We start from the raw sequence: 19,258 nt of genomic DNA, 5'->3' as shown, positions 1-19,258 counted from the left end.
TCTGCGCCCCCCTGAAATTCAGTGGCATGGCAGCAGCAAAAAAGCCACATTTTTACTCTAAAACAAGGTGCACAGGGAGTGCACACCTAGTTTTTATGCAAATTCATGCTCCCTAGGGCTTTCAGGAACATGATTCTGCATTAAAACAAGGCTCACTCTCTCCTGTTGCTTTGTTTTAAAGTGAAAATGTGGCTTTTTTTGCTGCTACCAAATTGTAGTGGCAATTTTGGTGGTTAGAGTGTGTGGCCCATGGTAGGTTCTGGGTGTGGGAACTGGCCCCCACCCATCCCCAGACCATCTGAAGTTGCTGATCTCTGCATTAGTCACCTGCATCTCACTTTTAAAATCAACATCACAATGTGAATATTCACATTTTGCCCATTTGAACCAATTTGATGCACCACACTGGTCACTTAACTTTTATTAGCCCAGTCCAGAACTAAAGCAAACAGTTTCATTCATAACTGAATCAGAACTAGAACGAACAAAAATACTGTAATGGTTGACTCCATGTTTTAAAATGTTAAAGTGGTGTAAACTACAGGAGAATGAAAACATACGAAACTACCTTTTACCAAGGCAAGCCATTGGTTAACTTAGGCTAGTGCTATCTCCTCTGAATGGGATCAGCTCTCCAAGGTCTGAAGCAGGGGACTATCACAGGCCTCCTACCCAAGACCATTTTAACTGGTGATACTAGAGTTGGAGCATAGGACCTCCTGCATGGAAAGCACATGCTTTCAGTGCTCTACCACTGAACTACATTCCCTCCCCAGTTCAGGTTCCTCTCCAAATGTGTTGGCAATGATCCAATAACTCTCAATTTTATTCAATGTCAACAAGTATTTTCAACCACTAAATGACACAAAAACATTTTATGGGGGGGGGACCTTTAGAAACTGACACGTCAGCATTTTGAGTGTATTTTCGCTTTGCATGGTACCCCTCATCACAAATTCAGAACAAATCTTTATTTAGCAACACTCTTTCCCATTCTCGATCAGATCATAAAGGCCAGTTTCTAAGAATATACCACCTTCACGTGTACATTCCCCTGTGCAGAGAGAAAGCAAATCTACAACATATGCACAAACTGACTTACAAAGTAGTTTTAACTAAGCATAGATAAGAAATTAACATACAACAGACCAGAAAGAAGGAGGAAATACAAAGATAATTCCATTTGACATAATATGCTTATTGATTCCCACAGAGAGAAGTACTGAACTGGTACCTGAGTGAACAGCAACTTTCTTGACTACATAATTACTAAGAGCAGTAATCTGCCGGGGAATAGGTACAGTTCCACTTGATAGGCCTAATCCCAGTCTTCCATTAGTGGCCTCTCCGCAGGCATACACTTTACCTTCTACAGTCACTAAGAGAGAAAAGATATTTGGGGGATCAGTTATCGAAGAATTAACAAAGTGAAAGAAATTCTATTGTTAAAATAAATACTGTGCCTTACACACTGGTGCATTAAAAACTGCACAACAAAGCTCCCTTACCTGCAAAAAGGCTTTTGGATCCACCAGCTACCTGCACCACATTCAAGGCAGAGAGGGTTTCAGAAAATGAAGGAACCTTTATCTGTAAAAAGTTAATAATATAAAAGATAATAGTTAAATCAAATAAAAAGGCATGGCTTGCAAAAAGCAAAATGATTAATTGCCTTTGACACCCGATGTCCTTTTACACTCATCTGGTTGCTACCAGTTCTTCAGAAGTAGTTAAGTTGCTAGAATGGATGTACTTTTTAGAAGCAAAATAAACAAATCTGCTCAGATAGTTATTATTACTATTTTTTATTTATTTTTTTATATTTCTATGATGCCCCATAGCCGAAGCTCTCTGGGCGGTTTACAAAAGTTAAAACATTAAAATACAATATACAAAGTTTAAAAACTATTTACATAAAACAAATGGACAAACATATAACTAAAAACAACTTTGAACTAAAAACAATTGGTTTAAAAAATCCAACAATAAAACACAGCTTAAAATAACACTGCTTACATATAATAAGCAAAAGTCAGCAAAAGGAACAAAAGTTCTAAAAAGGAAAGGCCTGCCAGAATAACAGCATCTTTAATACCTGCTTAAAAACCTTCAACGAGGTCAGCAGGCGCATTTCAACTGGCAGGTCATTCCACAACTGAGGGGTGGCAAAGGAGAAGGTCCTCTTGCGTGGGGCTGCCAGTCTCACATTAGGCAGCCTCAGCAGATAGCCCTCAAAGGACCTCAGGTGGTGGACTGGGGCATAGGGGAGAAGGCACTCCCTAAGGTACCTTGGACCTAGACCAGGTAAGGCTTTAAAGGTAAGAACCAGCACTTTATATTTTGCTCAGAAACGAATTGGCAGCCAGTGTAAAGATTTTAAAACCGGTGTAACATGGTCTTCGTGGGATGTCCCAGAGACCATCTTGGCTGCCATATTTTGTACCAGTTGAAGTTTCCGAACTAAATATAAAGACAGCCGCAAGTACAGTGCATTGCAGAAATCAAGCGTAGAGGTTACCAGCACACGCACCACCATTATCAGGTCCATATGTTCCAGGAATGGGCGAACATTTTGACAAAATACTGCACATTTTAGTTTTGTTTCAAAAGAAACTCAGCAGTCTTTATTCAATACTTTATGCAGGTCAGTTTGTCAATTAATACAGTTTGCTTTCAATTTTACATGCCAATAACAGTCAAAACTTCAAAATTCATGGAGTGTTTTCTCCTTTGTGATTTATTTCCCTCTTTTTATTTACCGAATATATTTATTGACATTGTAATGCTATTTTTCTATTTTGTTTTATTGTTATTTCTGAGAAATAAAAATAGGTATAAGAATTTGAGGAATACATCTTCAAAAAGAGCAACTAAATCCCCAACTATCTGCTTTCCTGATAAAATCCAGAATTCAGCACACTGATCAGGATCTAAAGAACCACACACAAGTAGTTTTGCATGTCCAAGAAGACAATGGGCTCACATTTCCATAGGGCAAACTTCTTTTGAAACTTAAAATCCCACCCGATATGCCCAAGTCCTCTGGCATATATAAAGTAATTATTGGGATCTTAAGACACCATCTTCTGATTGTCATGTGAATGCTTACCTGAATATTCTTATTCAAAAGGTTTTCATACACAAACTAACAAACACTATCTCATTTACTGCTGCATTCACATGTATCTTTTCAGTTACAGAAGGTTTATTTCCCTGCTATCAGATGGAATTTTTGGATGCAGACAGTTGCTAGGGGAGGTGAGAGACCTTCTCTAGCCTTCTCTGGCTCTAGTTTGGACATTACGCAGACTGCGAGCTCATTCAGACAATCAGTGGAAGAAACAACATAGTGTCAGTTGTTTCCCCTGCCCCCGCACACCAGTTGCATGACCAGGATGACCCTAATTACCTGCACCACGTGTTGCAAACGTTGTGCATTTTCGTCCACCCTACAACTCATACCGCAAGCTGTAGATTGTAGGGTGGGTGAAAATGCACTATGTTCACGCTGTTCAGACGACACTTGCAACCTGCAGCACAGTGCAGGTAGTCAGGGTAATCTTGGTTGCGCAACCAGTGGGGGAAACAGACGCTGCGTTGTTGGCCCCACTGATCATCCGAACCCAGACTGTGTAAGTGACTTGTATTGCCTAATCTTGTACTGGCTTTAGGACAGGCATTGCCTAATCAGTGTAGAAATAAGATGCAAGTGAAAATAATATATTTTAAGTATTGTTATGGCCTATAAATGACAGAAGCCGGTCAATAAATGCCGGTCTGTCCTAGTATCTCTCACTATCTCCCTCTTTTTTAAAGGATTTTCTGAGCTGTGGTCCTGATCCCTACACAGGTTTCTAAACAGGGACTACCTCCTCCACAGACATCTATGGCTGCTGCAGAGATGCAAAATCCTCCACAACCAACAGCCATAAGAAGGGGCTCAATCTAGAAATCCAGATGCACAGAACACCTACTGCTGTATTCTCTGTATTTCTCATTCCCATCAGCTCCCCACTGCCATGTCTCTGCTTCCTACACTGAAGACAGGGAACGCACCATAAATTTTAATGCATTTGATTTTTTCCCCACACACATTTGATTTTTTTTTTTTTTTAATCCAATACCTTAGAACCTTTTAATCCTCCCAGTTGGTCTTTATCATTCAGGCCCCAAACAAAAACTTTGGTCCTTATTGTAGCTGCTGATTCCAGGCCTGCAGTCTTCTTTCTAACAAGACTAAGGATGCAAACAATATATTAGCTTGGAAATCTTTATATTGGGACATTAGGATTTATATTTGCAACAACTCTACTGCAACCTTTTGTGTGAACAACGGGCATAGTGGAACCAAATAAGAGTATGAAGAAAAAAATACATAATTCACTGAAATGGAACCTAAGTATACTTAGTAAAAAGATCAATAGGAGAGCTTCATAAGTGAGATGATTTGAGAGGATTTAAGATTTGATTTTAACTTTGTAACTGCTGTAAAAAGTAATATGTGAAATATTTAGACATGTGAGGCTATATATTAGATATGTACTACTGCAGTGAGTTGCAGAGTTTATTGGAAGTAAACTATAACACATTTATGTGCAAACTTATTCAACTTGCGTAATATGTTGGGAAAATAAAATGGGAAATGTTTCTAATAAAGTATTCCCAATTCTGAACTTGATAGTCCCAACAGAAGAGTGGGATTGTGCAGTACACGATTACATATGTTACAGTTAAATATGGTATTTTTAAAAGGCTCTTTATTTTAATATTCCACACCTCCCAGTATTAGCTTTATCATCTTCTTCTTCCTCATTATCAGAAGCAAGAAAAGGAACTGCAGCTAGGTCTTCATCCTCTGCCCGGATACGGCCCAATATGCTGAGACCATGTATTTTGCAATCTATACCAGAACTCCTGCACTGCTTTATAGCCACCTCAATATACCTGTGATACTAAAAAGGGATAAAATGTTTATTGTTTGGGCTCATAATATATTTAACAACATCAATAAAAGGAACAGGTAGAAGACATGGAATGACTATTTTGTTCAATCCTTTAGGCAAAACTCTTTTGCTAACATGAAGAGAAAAATGAATTTCCTTATTTTCTCCTCTTTAACATTCCTTTACAAATACAAAGATAAAGATACCACAAAATTAGAAAAACAAACCTTGTGCCAAGCATACATTTTTTACCTTAAAACTCATATTTCAAAAGGGGTTAAAACTTCCCTCAGATATTAACATAAACCAACTCAAAATGGTGCTAGGAAAGATGAATGACTGGAACACTAAAGAGTCTGATTACGTTCTCATATCAGAATAGGGAATCAGGATATGAATGTGCTGGGAAAAAAACCACAGATTCTAGGAAAAATTAGAACCCAGGTCTGTAGTATGCCATATCAAAGGCTTATCTGCTCTGTCACACTTCCAAGTTTAACCCCTCCATCCTTCTTTCACTAGACAATCAGTGAAGAAACAGAAAGTACTTCACTACTTTTGCTGAATAAGGACAATGTGGGAAATTTGAGCAAGCCTGTCCATATCTTAAACATTGCTAAAATACAGTAATTGCATACACCTGCGGCTGGTTTTGGGCTATCATATGGTTGCTGTTGATAAACACCTAGTTTCTGACTAGTTTTGTTGCTCTGGAGTGATAATGGACATTTTACCTATCCCTCTATATATTGCTGCAGTGTTTGGCTACTGCTTTCTGGTTTTGTGTTTAAAAAAGTAGATGGTTTGATTTTGCTTTTGCTATCTTAAAAGATTTACTCTTACTGATAATGGTGTCCCTGGCCAAGGCTTTCTTCAAGAGAGCCTTCCTCCTAGGGTAGGAGAGTATCTCAGTCTCTGGACCATGGAGAAGGCAACAAGTAGGGGGGAAAGCATTTATCATTACTCAAATGGACTTTGCTTTGGAGGGAGGGGGTGGCATCTCTGTTGTGTGCATATGCAAAAGGGGAGGGGGAAGATTCACTTTTCTTATTTAATATTTCTTTTTAGCCAAGATTTTTTAATCATAGACACATACACCCCATCCATTTTTTAATCATATACCCCATCCACAACACACAAATTATTGTGACATCAGAAATATCACAGAATGGTTTCTTGGTAAAGAAAGAACCCTCGACCCACACACACCCCAAAATATAAGTGAACTTTTTAAAAGAAACATAAAAATATTTCACAAGAACTGCAAGTATTGGAGGGAGCAATCCTATGCGGAGAAGTGGCCGCCTCCAAACTCATAGGTGACCACCTATCCAATGCACAGCAGGAAGAGTGCAGAGGGGATCATCTCTTCTGCATTCCAGCCGCCTTGCATTCGCAGTTGGATGGCCGATTTCAGCTGTCTAACTGCAGGACATCAGAGCGTGGGGTGGGGAGGCCGGATGACACACAGGAAGTGTCATACCGGTATTTATGAACTTCCTGCCCTGCCCCCGGGGATGCCCCCTTTCCCCTGCTCCATGCTGCTCTTACGAGCGTGGGGACAATCTGTGCCACCTACAAGGTGATGGGAGAAAGGGTGGGGAAGCAGTTCTCCAGGAACCAACCAATCCTATGGCTGTCTAGCCACTGTCTAGTGGCCAAAGGATTGTGCCCTAAATCTTTCAAAGATAAAAATATTTGGTATTGTGAAATCATGGAGAAAAAACAGAGATGACAAGCTATTGCTAAAAAGACAACTCTAACTATGAAATTAACTGAGGTGGAAGGCATCCCCCATACCATATCACCAATCATGAATCAGGTGATAGTCCAACCACATGGGGAAATACAGAGAAGCTTTACTATTTGGTAAAGCCCCTAACCTTTAAAACGCACTAGAATTTCTGGCAGATCCAAAATCGCATCATGTTGGCATAATACAGTTGACCAAGCAACCATGTAGTAAAAAACTTAACCATGTGGTAAGCCAATTGTCTGTTGTTCACCCTTTGTTTCCATATTTCTGGAGTTGCACCTCCCAACCATTCTATTACAAATATGAGAAGCAGCATTGCTCTAATCCCAGTTTCTTATTGTGTTAGATAAAGAACTATTCATACTGGAAAGGTCTACAGAATCAGAAGATATTATATATCTTCCATGGGTACAACAGGGAACTTCTCACAAGCCTTGCCTATAACCAACAGGTACTTACTTCTGTGCAGTCACCGAGAAGAGGAACTGTAGTGTCTGTAGGATTAATGTTGATTGTCTTCAGCTCTATCAGGTTATTTAAAGAACTTCCACCTGTAAAGCAATTGAACAGATTCATGCTGAATTATTTTTATATGATAGAGGTTTTTCAGTATTACAATACTGTGGGTAAACAAAAAAAAGTATTTGATTAACAACAGAATTGGTTCTTTCTGACAGTCCCATACCTGAAACCACAACCAAAGAGGGCATGTAGCTGCTGTCTGCAGGGTCCACTATCATTTTCAGTCTGTGTACTAGGACATCGGGGAAAATCTCCAAACGAATCCAGTGCTAGAAAAGATTGACTCTATTCAATAATCAAAAAGTCCTCTGAAGACATATTGCGGACTACAATTATATGTGAACATGATATTCTTATAATTCAACAATTTTAAGTAAAAACAATAACAGACAATACACTTTTTAAAAAATCTACAATTTATACTTTGAACAAATGGTAATAACGGAAAGATTATATACAAATATGAAGGTGAAAATGTAAACAATTTTTCCTTTAAACTTGCCTTTCCTTGCGAGCCAGAAGACTGCCAACACTGTTCCCCTCCATCAATCAAACGTGAAGCTTGATTCACAGAAGATGACACATTCAAATTTTTAACAATTCTTGACCAATCATCCAGTAGCATTCCTCGCTGGCTACTATGACGTCTCTTCAGCTGCTTTCCAGAACGGCCACAAAATACCGGAGACTGACCTATCGCAAAGCATTAGTGTTGCAAGTTTGAAACCAACTATATTTAATTCAATAGCACACTACTTTTCAGGCAATGGTGTTGTATGGGGCTATGTTTGTAGTTATAGACCTGTTTCACAGATTACGGTGCCAATTCCTGGGTTGTTTAATCCAGGAATTGCAGGGACGAGTGGAGTATGCAAGTTGTCTGCTCATAATTTCCACTTTTAATTAACAACCCAGGAACACCCCATTCCTGAGTTGTTTCATGATATGCAAACCCAGAACTCTGGATTGATTATGGGTAAACAACACAGAGTTAACCCAACAATTGCCCGTGGTTTGTTATTGGGTTAACGTGCATACTCTGCTTATCCCCGCAATTCCTGGGTTAAACAGCCCAGGAATTGCTGCCACGACGGGCAAACTGGGTCATGGCTCCTGAATTGGACACAGCTCATCCTACAGTTTTGTGCATGAGAAAGAATTCTGCACAACTGCAAAGTTTTCTATAAAGAGGAGGTGCAATAAAAATTATCTGGAGCAGTTCTAAAAATGGGATTTCCAAAAATGTATATAATAACAAAGAGACATACATAAATGTCTCATAGAGCTGAGATGTTATTAAACCATAATGAAAATATACCTGGTTCATTTATTCTGCCAAAAGTGTGCCGTGTGTTATGTTTCCTGGTTTTGAAACAGGTCTCACAGAAATCAAAGTCATCACAGTTTCTGCATTTAAACCTAGGTCCATTGATGGGAAACATCTGACAGCCATCACACCTAATTGTAAGAAAAATCAAATCACTATATTAGTAACACTATTCAATTCACAACATTTAATACATAAAAATTATCATTCTATGCAGGTTTTTTTACAAGATTTTCTAGTCTTTCAGGTTTTTACCTGCTGCCACCTTGTGGAAAAAAATTAGTCAAAGTTTTATGTTACAGAAGTAAAAGATGCACAATTCAGAAGAATACAAGAAAGGATGGCGAAAGAAAAAAAAGTAAACTTACGTAACTCCTGGATGAATACTGGGAACCAGTTCCATTTCTGACAATAATCCAGTCCAGTGAGACTGCTGAGGAAAGTCAACGATGACATCCTTACCATTGGCACTAAAAGCTGTGACAAGAAAAGAAAGAGGTACTTGTAAGACGACACACACATCAGTAACTGACATATTTTGTACTGGTATTTTGAAAAACTTTGGAACCTGTGGAATTTATAGGAACATATCCATTGCCTTGATTTGAAACACTGGGGCTGTTAATTGACCCACGATTTGCCGTGGTGCATGCTGGGCACCTTCCACAATCTTTTTGAATAGTCAACTGCCGATGGTTGCTACATGACATCCAAAACCCAGACACTATAGGTTAATTGTGGGTTAAACAACCCACACTTAACCTGATTACGAATTGTAGGTTAACTAGAGCTTGTTTAACCTACGATTAACCTACAGTGTCAAGGTTCAGACATCATGTAGCAACCCCCCATCAGCCCGATCAGGGGCTGAATATTCAAAATGGCTGTGGAACAACCCTGGCACATGCCATGGCAAGTCGTGGGATAATTAATCATACAAACCAGGTCAATTGCTTTGCAAAAACAACCATTTAATTCATTTGTGTGAAGCAGAGATTTTAGTTCTCAGTTTTGTAATTTGCATCCAATATTTTAAACCTGAATACTAACCAATGCTTAAGCATCTACCTCAGGAACAACTGGAATAGCAATCACTTTATTTGGAAAATAAAATAATAAAAATGTTAAGCAGGCATACGTGACACTCCACGTAACTACAGTGTGTCAAGTAACGGATAATATGAATGATAAATTATTTGATAATTCTGTGTCAAAATTTCCCTGGACACATCAGGCAGAAGGTCCAACAAGCAATTCCTTCTCATATGCAATCTTGACTCTCAGGTCAGGTACAGGATTGTACCACATGCCTGCCAGAATGACGAGGTAACATTCAACACTGCACTCTTTCTTTTTAATGGTTCCTTGATATATGAACTAAAAGATGACATTATAGAAATATCAACCCCTATTATTGCATTTTTCAGGCAAACAGGCAAATGTACTCCTGGGATTAACTTAAACAATGGCTTGGATCTTCTGTGACTGGCATGCCAGTCATGGAATGAGACTTCCCAGCCTCCCGCTTCCTGCTGCTGCTTCCTTTGCCGTCCTGAGGATTTGGAGACACTTAAGAAAAGTGCAAGATGTAGCACGGGAAGGCTGTAGCAGGAGGGAAGGAACTGGCAACTACCACTGGCACCCGTATAAGCAGAAGTGCCTTTCGCTAGCACAGTGGCATATTTGGATCCAAGCCAATGCTTTTTGTACATCTTGGCAAACCTATTAAGTAAGAATGTGCGGTAAGAGAGACCAAGCCTTCTAAATAGTTAAATGTTAACTTTCAGGCAACACTGCCATTCTACAATGACAAAATCCGTAATTGTCCACAACCCATCCAGCCAATGTTGTCCTTCAAGAATGCACATTACCTTTCACAACTCCTACACTCCTGTGGGTGACAGATCCCCATTTGTACTTGGGTGTAGTTACAGAGGTTTTAACACGCACTTTGTCACCAATCTTTATGTGTGAAGGAGAGCTCTGTGGTGGGAATCCTATAAAATATCAACAGCAATGATATCAATGTGTTTGGATTTTGAAGGTGTAATAGATACCATTAGGATAATTAATTAAATATTTCAGCTCACCTACAAGTTCAACATGGATATATCTGACCCAATAAGTGCCACCTTTTTGTTGCCAGTCACACTGAACATTGAGATCATGCAGCCCATCACGGTCCAATTTAATAACTTTGCCCACATCTCCCTCACAAACTTCTTCATATGTCCTACAGCATCGAACCATCATCCCCACCTAGGAAGAAAAAAAGGGATCAATATTACCACCTGAAGCAGCTCAGTATTTAAGCAATTATCTACCCAGAATAGGACAGACTTCCCTTAAATTTACATAGAGATCCTATTATTTTGGAGTACTTGTCATCATTGTACAACACACATGTCAAAAACCCATCGGTATATTTTGTGTGCATAGTCACCCAACTTTGAAAGGGCTGCAAATCCAGGAATTAAACTAGACATGTAAATGGAACACCTTTGAGACAAAGACAATATTGTTACTGTAATGAGATACTGATCAATCACACACTACAAAAATCAACCATGTTACAGAAAGCCATAAGCAAAACCTGGAACTGTTTGTACCAGAAAAGAATGTAATATTCAAGGAATAGTTAGAGAAGTAGTCAATGAACTGGTTCATGCATTATGCTAAAACATAGCTTAGCACAATGAATGAGCAGGAACAAGCCATAGCAAGTCTCAAGTTCATGCCCTCCCCTCTGCCTTCACAGATGGAGGAAGAGTTTGGAAGTGTTCACTTCAACTTTTGCTTAACCACAGCTCATTGCGTCATCCAAGTCACACACTGGAGGGCAAAAAGGAAATTCCAGATCTGATCTTGGTGGGATGGGGGGGCAGAATTTCTCTCAATTCCAAATATGGAGCCCCAGCCTACACTTGATTCCTAGTAAAAGCACAGCATAAATTACTGTGGTGACCCTATATCAATGGCCTTCAGATCCAATTAAAAGGTTTGCCCTCCTACACATGATCAGGAATATAAGAAGCTGCCTTGTACTGAGTCAGAACTTTGGTCCATCTAATTAAGTATTGTATACACTGAGTGGTGCGAGCTCTCCAGGGTTGCAGACGGGAATCTTTCCACGTCTTATCTGGAGATATCAGGGATTGAACCTGGAACCTTTTGCATGCAAAGAATATCCTCTAACACTGACCTATGGCCCAGTGGAAGAAGGAAGTAGCTCCTCGATGTTACCATGAAACAAGGAGTATCAATGCCTTCCATGAAAAGTAAAGCAACAGAAAAACAGCTGGGAGATTACACAAAGCAGCTTTTTTGCAATTAGCAAAGTAATTTGCAGAGGCTGTATTTATTTATTCTTTCATGTGTATCCATTGTCAGTATTTAAAAACTCCATCAATATTATTTCCAAACAGGGAGGAGCACTGTTCAAATGCAGGTCTCACAGTCAAGCTTACCTGAATGTTCTCGCGCACATATACAGCATAATCGTCATTACTTAAGAAATCAGCCCGTTTCTTGTAAGTCTGGCTTTCTGTTACAACGGCACCAGTGGACTATAATAAAAAAAATGCATTATTATAATCACCACATTATAAATGTTAAATGCTCTGAAATGTAAGCTCCTCAAATAACTGTAGGCAGTGATTCACTTATTTCCTAACCCAAATTTGTGACAAACGTATTAGGGATGTACGAAAGTCACTTACCTTTCGTGGATTATGTTGATGGTGGGGGGGGGGGAGGCGTTCCGTCCCTCCCCCCGGAATCCTCGCCGGGAGGGAGGCACTCTGTTCCTCCCCGCCAGAATCCTCCACGGCCGGCTGTGCTCCGCGGCAGCTCCGCGGAGCAGCCGGCCAGGCCCAGCCAGGCCAGAGCCATCCACAGCCGGATTTCCTGTGGATTTCCTGTGGGTTCCTGGGGGGGGGGGGGGGGGAACCCGCGTACGCAAATGGCGGCAGCTACGGCCGCCGCCATCTGCATTCCTTATTTTTGCCCTCTTAATCTATGTAAATATTTACGTAGACTATGACGGCGAAAATCAAGGGGAATGCAAATAGCATAGTGGGCGCTATTTGCGTCCATTTTGATTCCCCGTTTTAGCCTACGTAAATATTTACGTAGGCTAAAACGGCGAATCAAAAGGAACACAAATAGCGCCCGCTATGCTATTTGCATTCCCCTTTATTTTCACCCTCCTAGTCTACGTAAATATTTACGTAGATTAAGAGGGCAAAAATAAGGAATGCAAATGGCAGCGGCCGTAGCCGCCGCCATTTGCATACGTGGTTTTGTTTTGTTTTAAACCCACCCAGACATGATAGGCTACGTAAAGATTTACGTAGCCTATCATGTCGTTTTGTTTTGTTTTTTTTAACCTAGCCATGATAGGCTACGTAAATCTTTACATAGCCTATCACGTCTTTTTTTTTTCTTTTCTTTTTCTTTTTTTTTTACAAGAGTGGAAATGGTGGCGGCAGCAGCTGGTCGGAAAACCAGCCGCCGCAGCCGCCCGGAAGATCCGTCCCAGGTGAGTCTCGTCCCGGGGGGGATCCGCAGGGAGGTGGCAAGCCGTTCCGCCACGGAGTTCGGGGGGCCGAATGCACTGGCATTCGGCCTCACCGTGATCCATGGTGGAATTCTCTGGCATCCCTAAAACACATTAGAAATATTGGCCACTATCTGTTGGTTTGAAACAATTTATAAGACTTCATCCACAGCACTAACCACAGGATATGCTGCTTCTGCTTCCTCCACATCCTCTGCCACTTCTTCATCTGAATATTCATCAGATACAGTGTCGCCATCTGAGAGATCGGTAATTTGAACATCAGGATGATCCAAAAGCCATCCCACCAGGGCTTCTACCCCTAAAATAATATATCACAAATATGGATATCAACAGTATTGTTCACATGAGCAGAAGTATTTAAAAAAAAATTTCTCCCTCCATGCTTTGCCCACCTACTTCATTCACCCTTGATACTCCAAATTATTCTCTTGGATTTAAAAAACCAATATTCAGTCCTCCTTTCACATCTTCTGTCCAATTTCATACCTTTAAACACCACTTCATCGTCAATCACTGCTTAATGTCAAGGAGTGTGATGAAGATCCAGCTCAGGACCTTTTCACTAAAAGGTTCTTTTCTCCTACTTTTTTTTTTTTTTAAGATAACTTACACTTCTGTGTCTCGAATACGCAACCTTAGGGTCATCTTCAACTCATCTGTGTCTTTTTCTCTACATTCAGATCATCTTGGTGAGCTTGGATTTGGTCCCATTGGTTCCCTTTTCCCTCTCCCACCTTTGGGCACTCTTATGTCCAGAAGCCTCTCCTTCACTGAACATCTAGGCACCTCCAGCTACTCAAAAGCATTTTCCACAAGACTTTCCCTATACCATTATCGCTTCACTACTCTACTGTGCCCTAATCCTTGCCGCTGTATTATTTTGACTGTACGTGTCAAGTACAAAGGGATCCTATCAACTATTTATTTGCTAGGACACTACTGACCCTAAAACATGAAGTACCTGGCAACCCAGAAGCACTTCCAGAGGTTCCTGAAAGTGATTTCAGTGCAAACTCAATATTCTTTCTAGGGAATCCCATTTCCATAAGCTGCACTACAATTGGAAGTGGTGGAATAGGGGATACTTTGCGTTTTTTCACTTTTGCAGGTCTGATATGCTGGACTGTAATGGGCGTTGTAGCCTCACTGGAGCTACAGTCTTCGAAGACTGGAGTTGAAGGATGCGCAGACTCTACAGCCAGATACTGACACACCGCCAATGCAGCAGCCTACAAGAAGTCATACATAAACCTCTAAGTAACTTAAATACATTTCGTGTACAACACAAATAGGATTTGTTATTTTACTACAGGTCCATCAGGAGATTCAAGACTGAACCATAAACATTGTTGTCTGAGGCTGGAGGCAAATCTAGTGAAATTCTGTGTGCAGCATTGGCCTTTGTGATTGGCAGGTAGGAGGAGGCCTTTGAGAAAGGCCAGAATTAAGTAGCAGGAGCATGGCTTTTTGACCTTGCCTGGTCAATAGAGCAAGATCTCCTGCCTGTTGTACTCCAAACTTCAGTTGGAGTCCTAACCCTGACTCTAGTTCCCATTCTAGTCTTTAGCTCCTGACTGCAGATAATCCCAGGTGAGTGCAAACATGCACACACACGAACACACACCAAGTCTGGATCCTGCCACTGCTACCCGCTGCTCTCGCTCAGACCTGACATAGACTGAACAAAGCAAATAGATGCATTTGGTGAAGTAGGATATTGCCTACAAAACGCATTCAACTATAAAAAGTGTTCAACTTTAAAGTGCCACAAGACACAATTTTTTCTGCACCAGACTATCCTCATGGAATCTATTTAACCAATCACATCAGCTGACTGATATGAACAGGAACACATCTAAAATAAAATGTGAAATCAGTGTCCTAAAGAGAGATACTATGATGACGTTCATGTTCAAATTCCAGCATTTCCTCCATGTAATTTGTTTAAAATAACAATGGCTTCTTCCTGAACAAATGAAGGACTGATAAGATACATGTACAGCAAATGGCAAGCCTATTTGAAAGGGCTACATTGTCAAACAACTGTTTTAAACAAATTCCAACTGAATTACAATAGCATTACCCCGAATTCTGCTTAGCAGTGATGCCAAGTAAAGTAATCTTAAATATGCAATACGTATTCAAATATGTATTGAATACATATAAATAAACAAATGATCTCTACTTAGAAACTACCTAAAATTCTTTTACAAGGGAACTCCTGCAGTTTGGTGAACACAGACACAGAGAGAGAGAATAGAAAAACGATACAAGTAGAACTCTTGAAGATTAAAATTAAGTAAGATAGAAACATGTGACTAGAATAAAAATCAATCCTGTGCAAATAAGTAAACTAGATCAGAGAGAGAAGAGAAACAGCCCAAGCCCTGTCAGTCTCAGTAGGATCAACTGCTATTTGGCTTCTTACTCTCAGAAGTGGCTCCATCAACTGCCATTCCATCTGGCTGCAACACAGGGAGAAGCAAGACAACAAAACCTGTTCTACTGGCCTAGCTGGGACTAACTGCCATTTGGCTTTTTCCTTCCCAGAACTGTCTCATGCAGTGTCCACAGGACTTGAATTTTCTTATTTTCCTCTTCCCTCCCTGTTTCTTTTCCTTCAGTACCATGGGCAGATTCCAACGGAGACCCCACCATTTGAGCAACACGCATTTAGCGTTTCCAGGGCAACCAAAAATGAGCGGAAACACTCATCTCTGGAAGGAGGCAGGTTAATGGAGCTCCCTTATGCGAGCTCTGCCAATTTATTTATTTATTTATTTATTTATTAAATTTATTAATCGCCCATCTGACTGGTCACCCAGCCACTCTGGGCGATGTACAACCCACCATAAACAATTTAAAACAATAAAATTTTACCATAAATTTTTTTTAAAAAAAATACCCTAACCCACCCCAAATGCCTGCCTGAACAACCACGTTTTTAATGCACGACGGAAGCTCATTAAAGAGGGGGCATGACGGAGTTCCCTAGGGAGGGAGTTCCACAGAGTGGGGGCCACCACAGAGAAGGCCCTCTCCCTCGTCCCCACCAGTCTAGCTGTCCTGGCTGATGGGACAGAGAGAAGGCCATCCGAGGCTGATCTTGTTAAGCGGCCTGTCTGGTGTTGCTGGAGGCGCTCCTTAAGATAGGCTGGGCCGGAACCATATAGGGTTTTAAAGGTCAAAACCAACACCTTGAATTTGGCCCGGAAAACAACTGGTAACCAGTGCAACTCCTTCAGCACTGGAGTGATGTGATCTCGCCGGCGGCTGCCTTTAATCAGGCGAGCCGCCGCGTTCTGTACCAGCTGCAGTTTCCGAACCGTCTTCAAGGGTAACCCCACGTAGAGCGCATTACAGTAGTCTAAACGAGAGGAGACCAGGGCATGTACTACCGATGGGAGCAGATGGTCGGGAAGGTAGGGGCGCAGCCGCCGTATCAGATGGAGTTGATACAGCGCTGTCCGGCTCACAGCTGACACCTGAGCCTCCATGGACAGCTGGGAGTCCAAAATGACCCCCAGGCTGCGGACCTGGTCTTTCAAGGGTAGCTGTACCCCATTCAACACCAGGTCAACATCCCCCAGCTTCCTCTTGTCTCCCACCAAAAGTACCTCCGTCTTGTCAGGGTTGAGCTTCAGCTTATTCCTCCCCATCCAGCCACTCACCGTCTCCAGACATTTGGACAGGGATTCTACAGCCAACCTTGGTGAAGATTTGAATGAGAGGTAGAGCTGAGTGTCATCCGCATATTGATGACACTGCACCCCAAACCTCCTGATGATAGCCCCCAGTGGCTTCACATAGATGTTAAATAGCATCGGGGAGAGGATGGAACCCTGTGGCACCCCACAAGTAAGTGGCCACGGGTCCGAAACCTCCTCTCCCAGTGCTACCCTCTGGTACCTGCCAGAGAGGAAGGACTGGAACCACCGCAATACAGTGTTTCCAATGCCCAACCCCTCCAGGCGGTCCAGGAGGATACCGTGGTCAACGGTATCAAAAGCCGCTGAGAGGTCGAGGAGAACAAGGAAGGAGCATTCACCCCTATCTATGCCAACCTGCCTCCTTCCAAAAATGAGTATTTCTGCTCATTTCAGGGCTTCCCCTAGGAAGCACTAAATCCCCATGGCATAAGTGGTCAGTCCCACTTGAACAATGGAATTAGCAGGACCCACGGCTTGTAGAAGGGAATTGTGGGGCGGGAAGGAATCAGCAGGGGCGTAAGCACCCCACTGCATTCTTCCCCATGACTATAAAATTGTACGCCATTCTTTTTAAAACTTTGAACCACCTTGGCAGAAAACAGGAATAAAAGAGAAAAAGGTTTTAAAAAGGCAGTATCTACACAATCTTAATGAGAGAAAGTTAAGAATTTTACCTCAAGTTCTTGCTTATCAAATATCGCCTTCACAGGTGATGGCTGTGTTGCTGCTGTCAATAGTTGTTGCAAGAGGATCATGGGAGGCTGAGGTCCTTCAGGGGACATGTCTCCTACATCAGGTGATGCCACGGCACCATCATCTTAAACCAAAAAGCATGGATTTAAGGTGCAGAAGCAACCGCAGGAGAAAACAGAAACTAAAATACTCTTCCAAGAGTAGTTCACAAAAAAGTCTCATTTCAAATGCAAACAAATCTAACAAGGAAAGGAACACATAAATTACATAATCTGTTTCTGGGAAGCAGTGTTACACTTGCAAACATCCAGCTTGCAAGCAAGCTAAATTTAACCCACTACCGAGTGGGTTGCCATTAAAATTTCACTGGCAAACCAGCAATTTATTTATTTATTTTTAACCTTGTGTGGCCTGCCCTGGAGGTGAAAATGGGCCCCGGACCTCCCTCAGTTCCCAACCCCTGCACTAAAGGAATACATCAATTGCCCTCAATGGATGTAAGTGAAATGGGACCCTTCAACCTGTCTGTTTTTAAGGTAATTACTGAACCATATCTCGCACACAGAGAACTTTATACTTAGGAATAATGTCCTTATCATTGACAGGAAACATTTCTTCCGCTCTGGCTTACAAGTTGTTTTGTTTTTTGTTTTAAAAAGTATTCACTGCCAGGAGGCACTTTTTGTAAATCAGACAGTTCACCATGCAGAGAAACAGAAACAGATCATCAATGATAGGCACAGTCCCTTCCTCTGTTATTCTGCCTACTTCAACAGGAGAAGAAAGACAAGAAAATGAGGAAAATTCTAATCAAACAAGAGGGATTAAGTAGAAGGCTATTACCAGTGGGAATTGAGCCAGCATCTTGCACTGCTGGTTGAGATAAGATTTGCCTTAATTTATCCTGGTGAAAAAGCAGAGCTCGACTTGCTTTTAGTATGTATAGTTTTAACTGCTGGCATCTCAGCAGATCCAAGTCTATTTGTCCTGTGCAAAACATATTACAGGCATTTGTTAGCACAATCAATAGGAAGCATTTATATGCTTATAATCAAATACTGAATATGTTTTAACATATATTCAAAGGGCTTAAAAGAAAGTTTGAGTGCTTCTGTTTAATGCTGTTGAAGCAACACTCTTCAGATCAACCCACCTTATTATTCCTGTTTAGTGGTGGTATATTTTAGAGAGCACACCCTACAAACTGAGAAAGACATACCAGAAAGACCCTGATTGAGAGTCTTCATCCTGTGTTTTTCTACTTTACTTCCAGCCAGGTTTACCAACTGAGCCCAGACAGACAGCATGGATTCAGAGAATGGCAAGTTATTCACATTAAAAGGAATCACAGGAAGCTAAAAAAAAAAAAAAAACCTGATTAACATATATATACATATACATACATACATTTTAGTGCAAACACCTTACAGCTTAGAAAGTAAGCTTTGTTTATTTCTTTGCTTTCAACCAGAAACAAGTCCCTCCCATTTCTAGAGGTTTATGAAAGACAGTCTTCCTAGGCCTGTGGAGCAGAGGCCCCTTAAATTTCTGTTCCCACAAGGAAAGCAACTGAGCCTCCTTGGGGTGCCTCAGTCTCTCTCTCTCTCTCTCCCCCCCTCCTTCCCTCATGTACACACACACACACACCCCTTAGGAAATGCAGTTCCCTAGTCTTAAGGACACTATCCCAAGGACTTCAGTGTGAGGAAAAAGTTGATGCAAAGT

At 41.2% G+C, this 19,258-nt stretch overlaps 1 protein-coding gene across 11 annotated transcripts in view; it reads right to left on the bottom strand.

The window, feature by feature from the left end:
- HERC2 (HECT and RLD domain containing E3 ubiquitin protein ligase 2) overlaps window positions 1-19,258 on the bottom strand; it is a 131,374-nt gene that overhangs the window by 47,112 nt on the left and 65,004 nt on the right. For all 11 annotated transcript variants that reach the window (XM_084844336.1, XM_084844333.1, XM_084844338.1 and 8 more), the window contains 17 exons: window positions 18,753-18,888; window positions 18,377-18,520; window positions 17,515-17,657; window positions 14,092-14,359; window positions 13,286-13,428; window positions 12,016-12,114; window positions 10,639-10,807; window positions 10,420-10,545; window positions 8,917-9,025; window positions 8,540-8,679; window positions 7,724-7,914; window positions 7,385-7,490; window positions 7,159-7,250; window positions 4,777-4,952; window positions 4,125-4,236; window positions 1,509-1,590; window positions 1,235-1,378 (listed from right to left, as the gene is read on the bottom strand). In XM_084844336.1, coding sequence (XP_084700462.1) covers window positions 1,235-1,378; window positions 1,509-1,590; window positions 4,125-4,236; window positions 4,777-4,952; window positions 7,159-7,250; window positions 7,385-7,490; window positions 7,724-7,914; window positions 8,540-8,679; window positions 8,917-9,025; window positions 10,420-10,545; window positions 10,639-10,807; window positions 12,016-12,114; window positions 13,286-13,428; window positions 14,092-14,359; window positions 17,515-17,657; window positions 18,377-18,520; window positions 18,753-18,888 — 2,380 coding nt within the window. The remainder of the gene's footprint in view (window positions 1-1,234; window positions 1,379-1,508; window positions 1,591-4,124; window positions 4,237-4,776; window positions 4,953-7,158; window positions 7,251-7,384; window positions 7,491-7,723; window positions 7,915-8,539; window positions 8,680-8,916; window positions 9,026-10,419; window positions 10,546-10,638; window positions 10,808-12,015; window positions 12,115-13,285; window positions 13,429-14,091; window positions 14,360-17,514; window positions 17,658-18,376; window positions 18,521-18,752; window positions 18,889-19,258) is intronic.

Source organism: Heloderma suspectum, chromosome 3 (assembly GCF_057233095.1).
Source record: "Heloderma suspectum isolate Gila_16-S chromosome 3, 16-S_ref, whole genome shotgun sequence".
NCBI lineage: Eukaryota > Metazoa > Chordata > Lepidosauria > Squamata > Helodermatidae > Heloderma > Heloderma suspectum.
The sequence above is the reverse complement of the archived record's forward strand: the minus strand, read 5'-3'. Positions and strand labels throughout refer to the sequence as shown.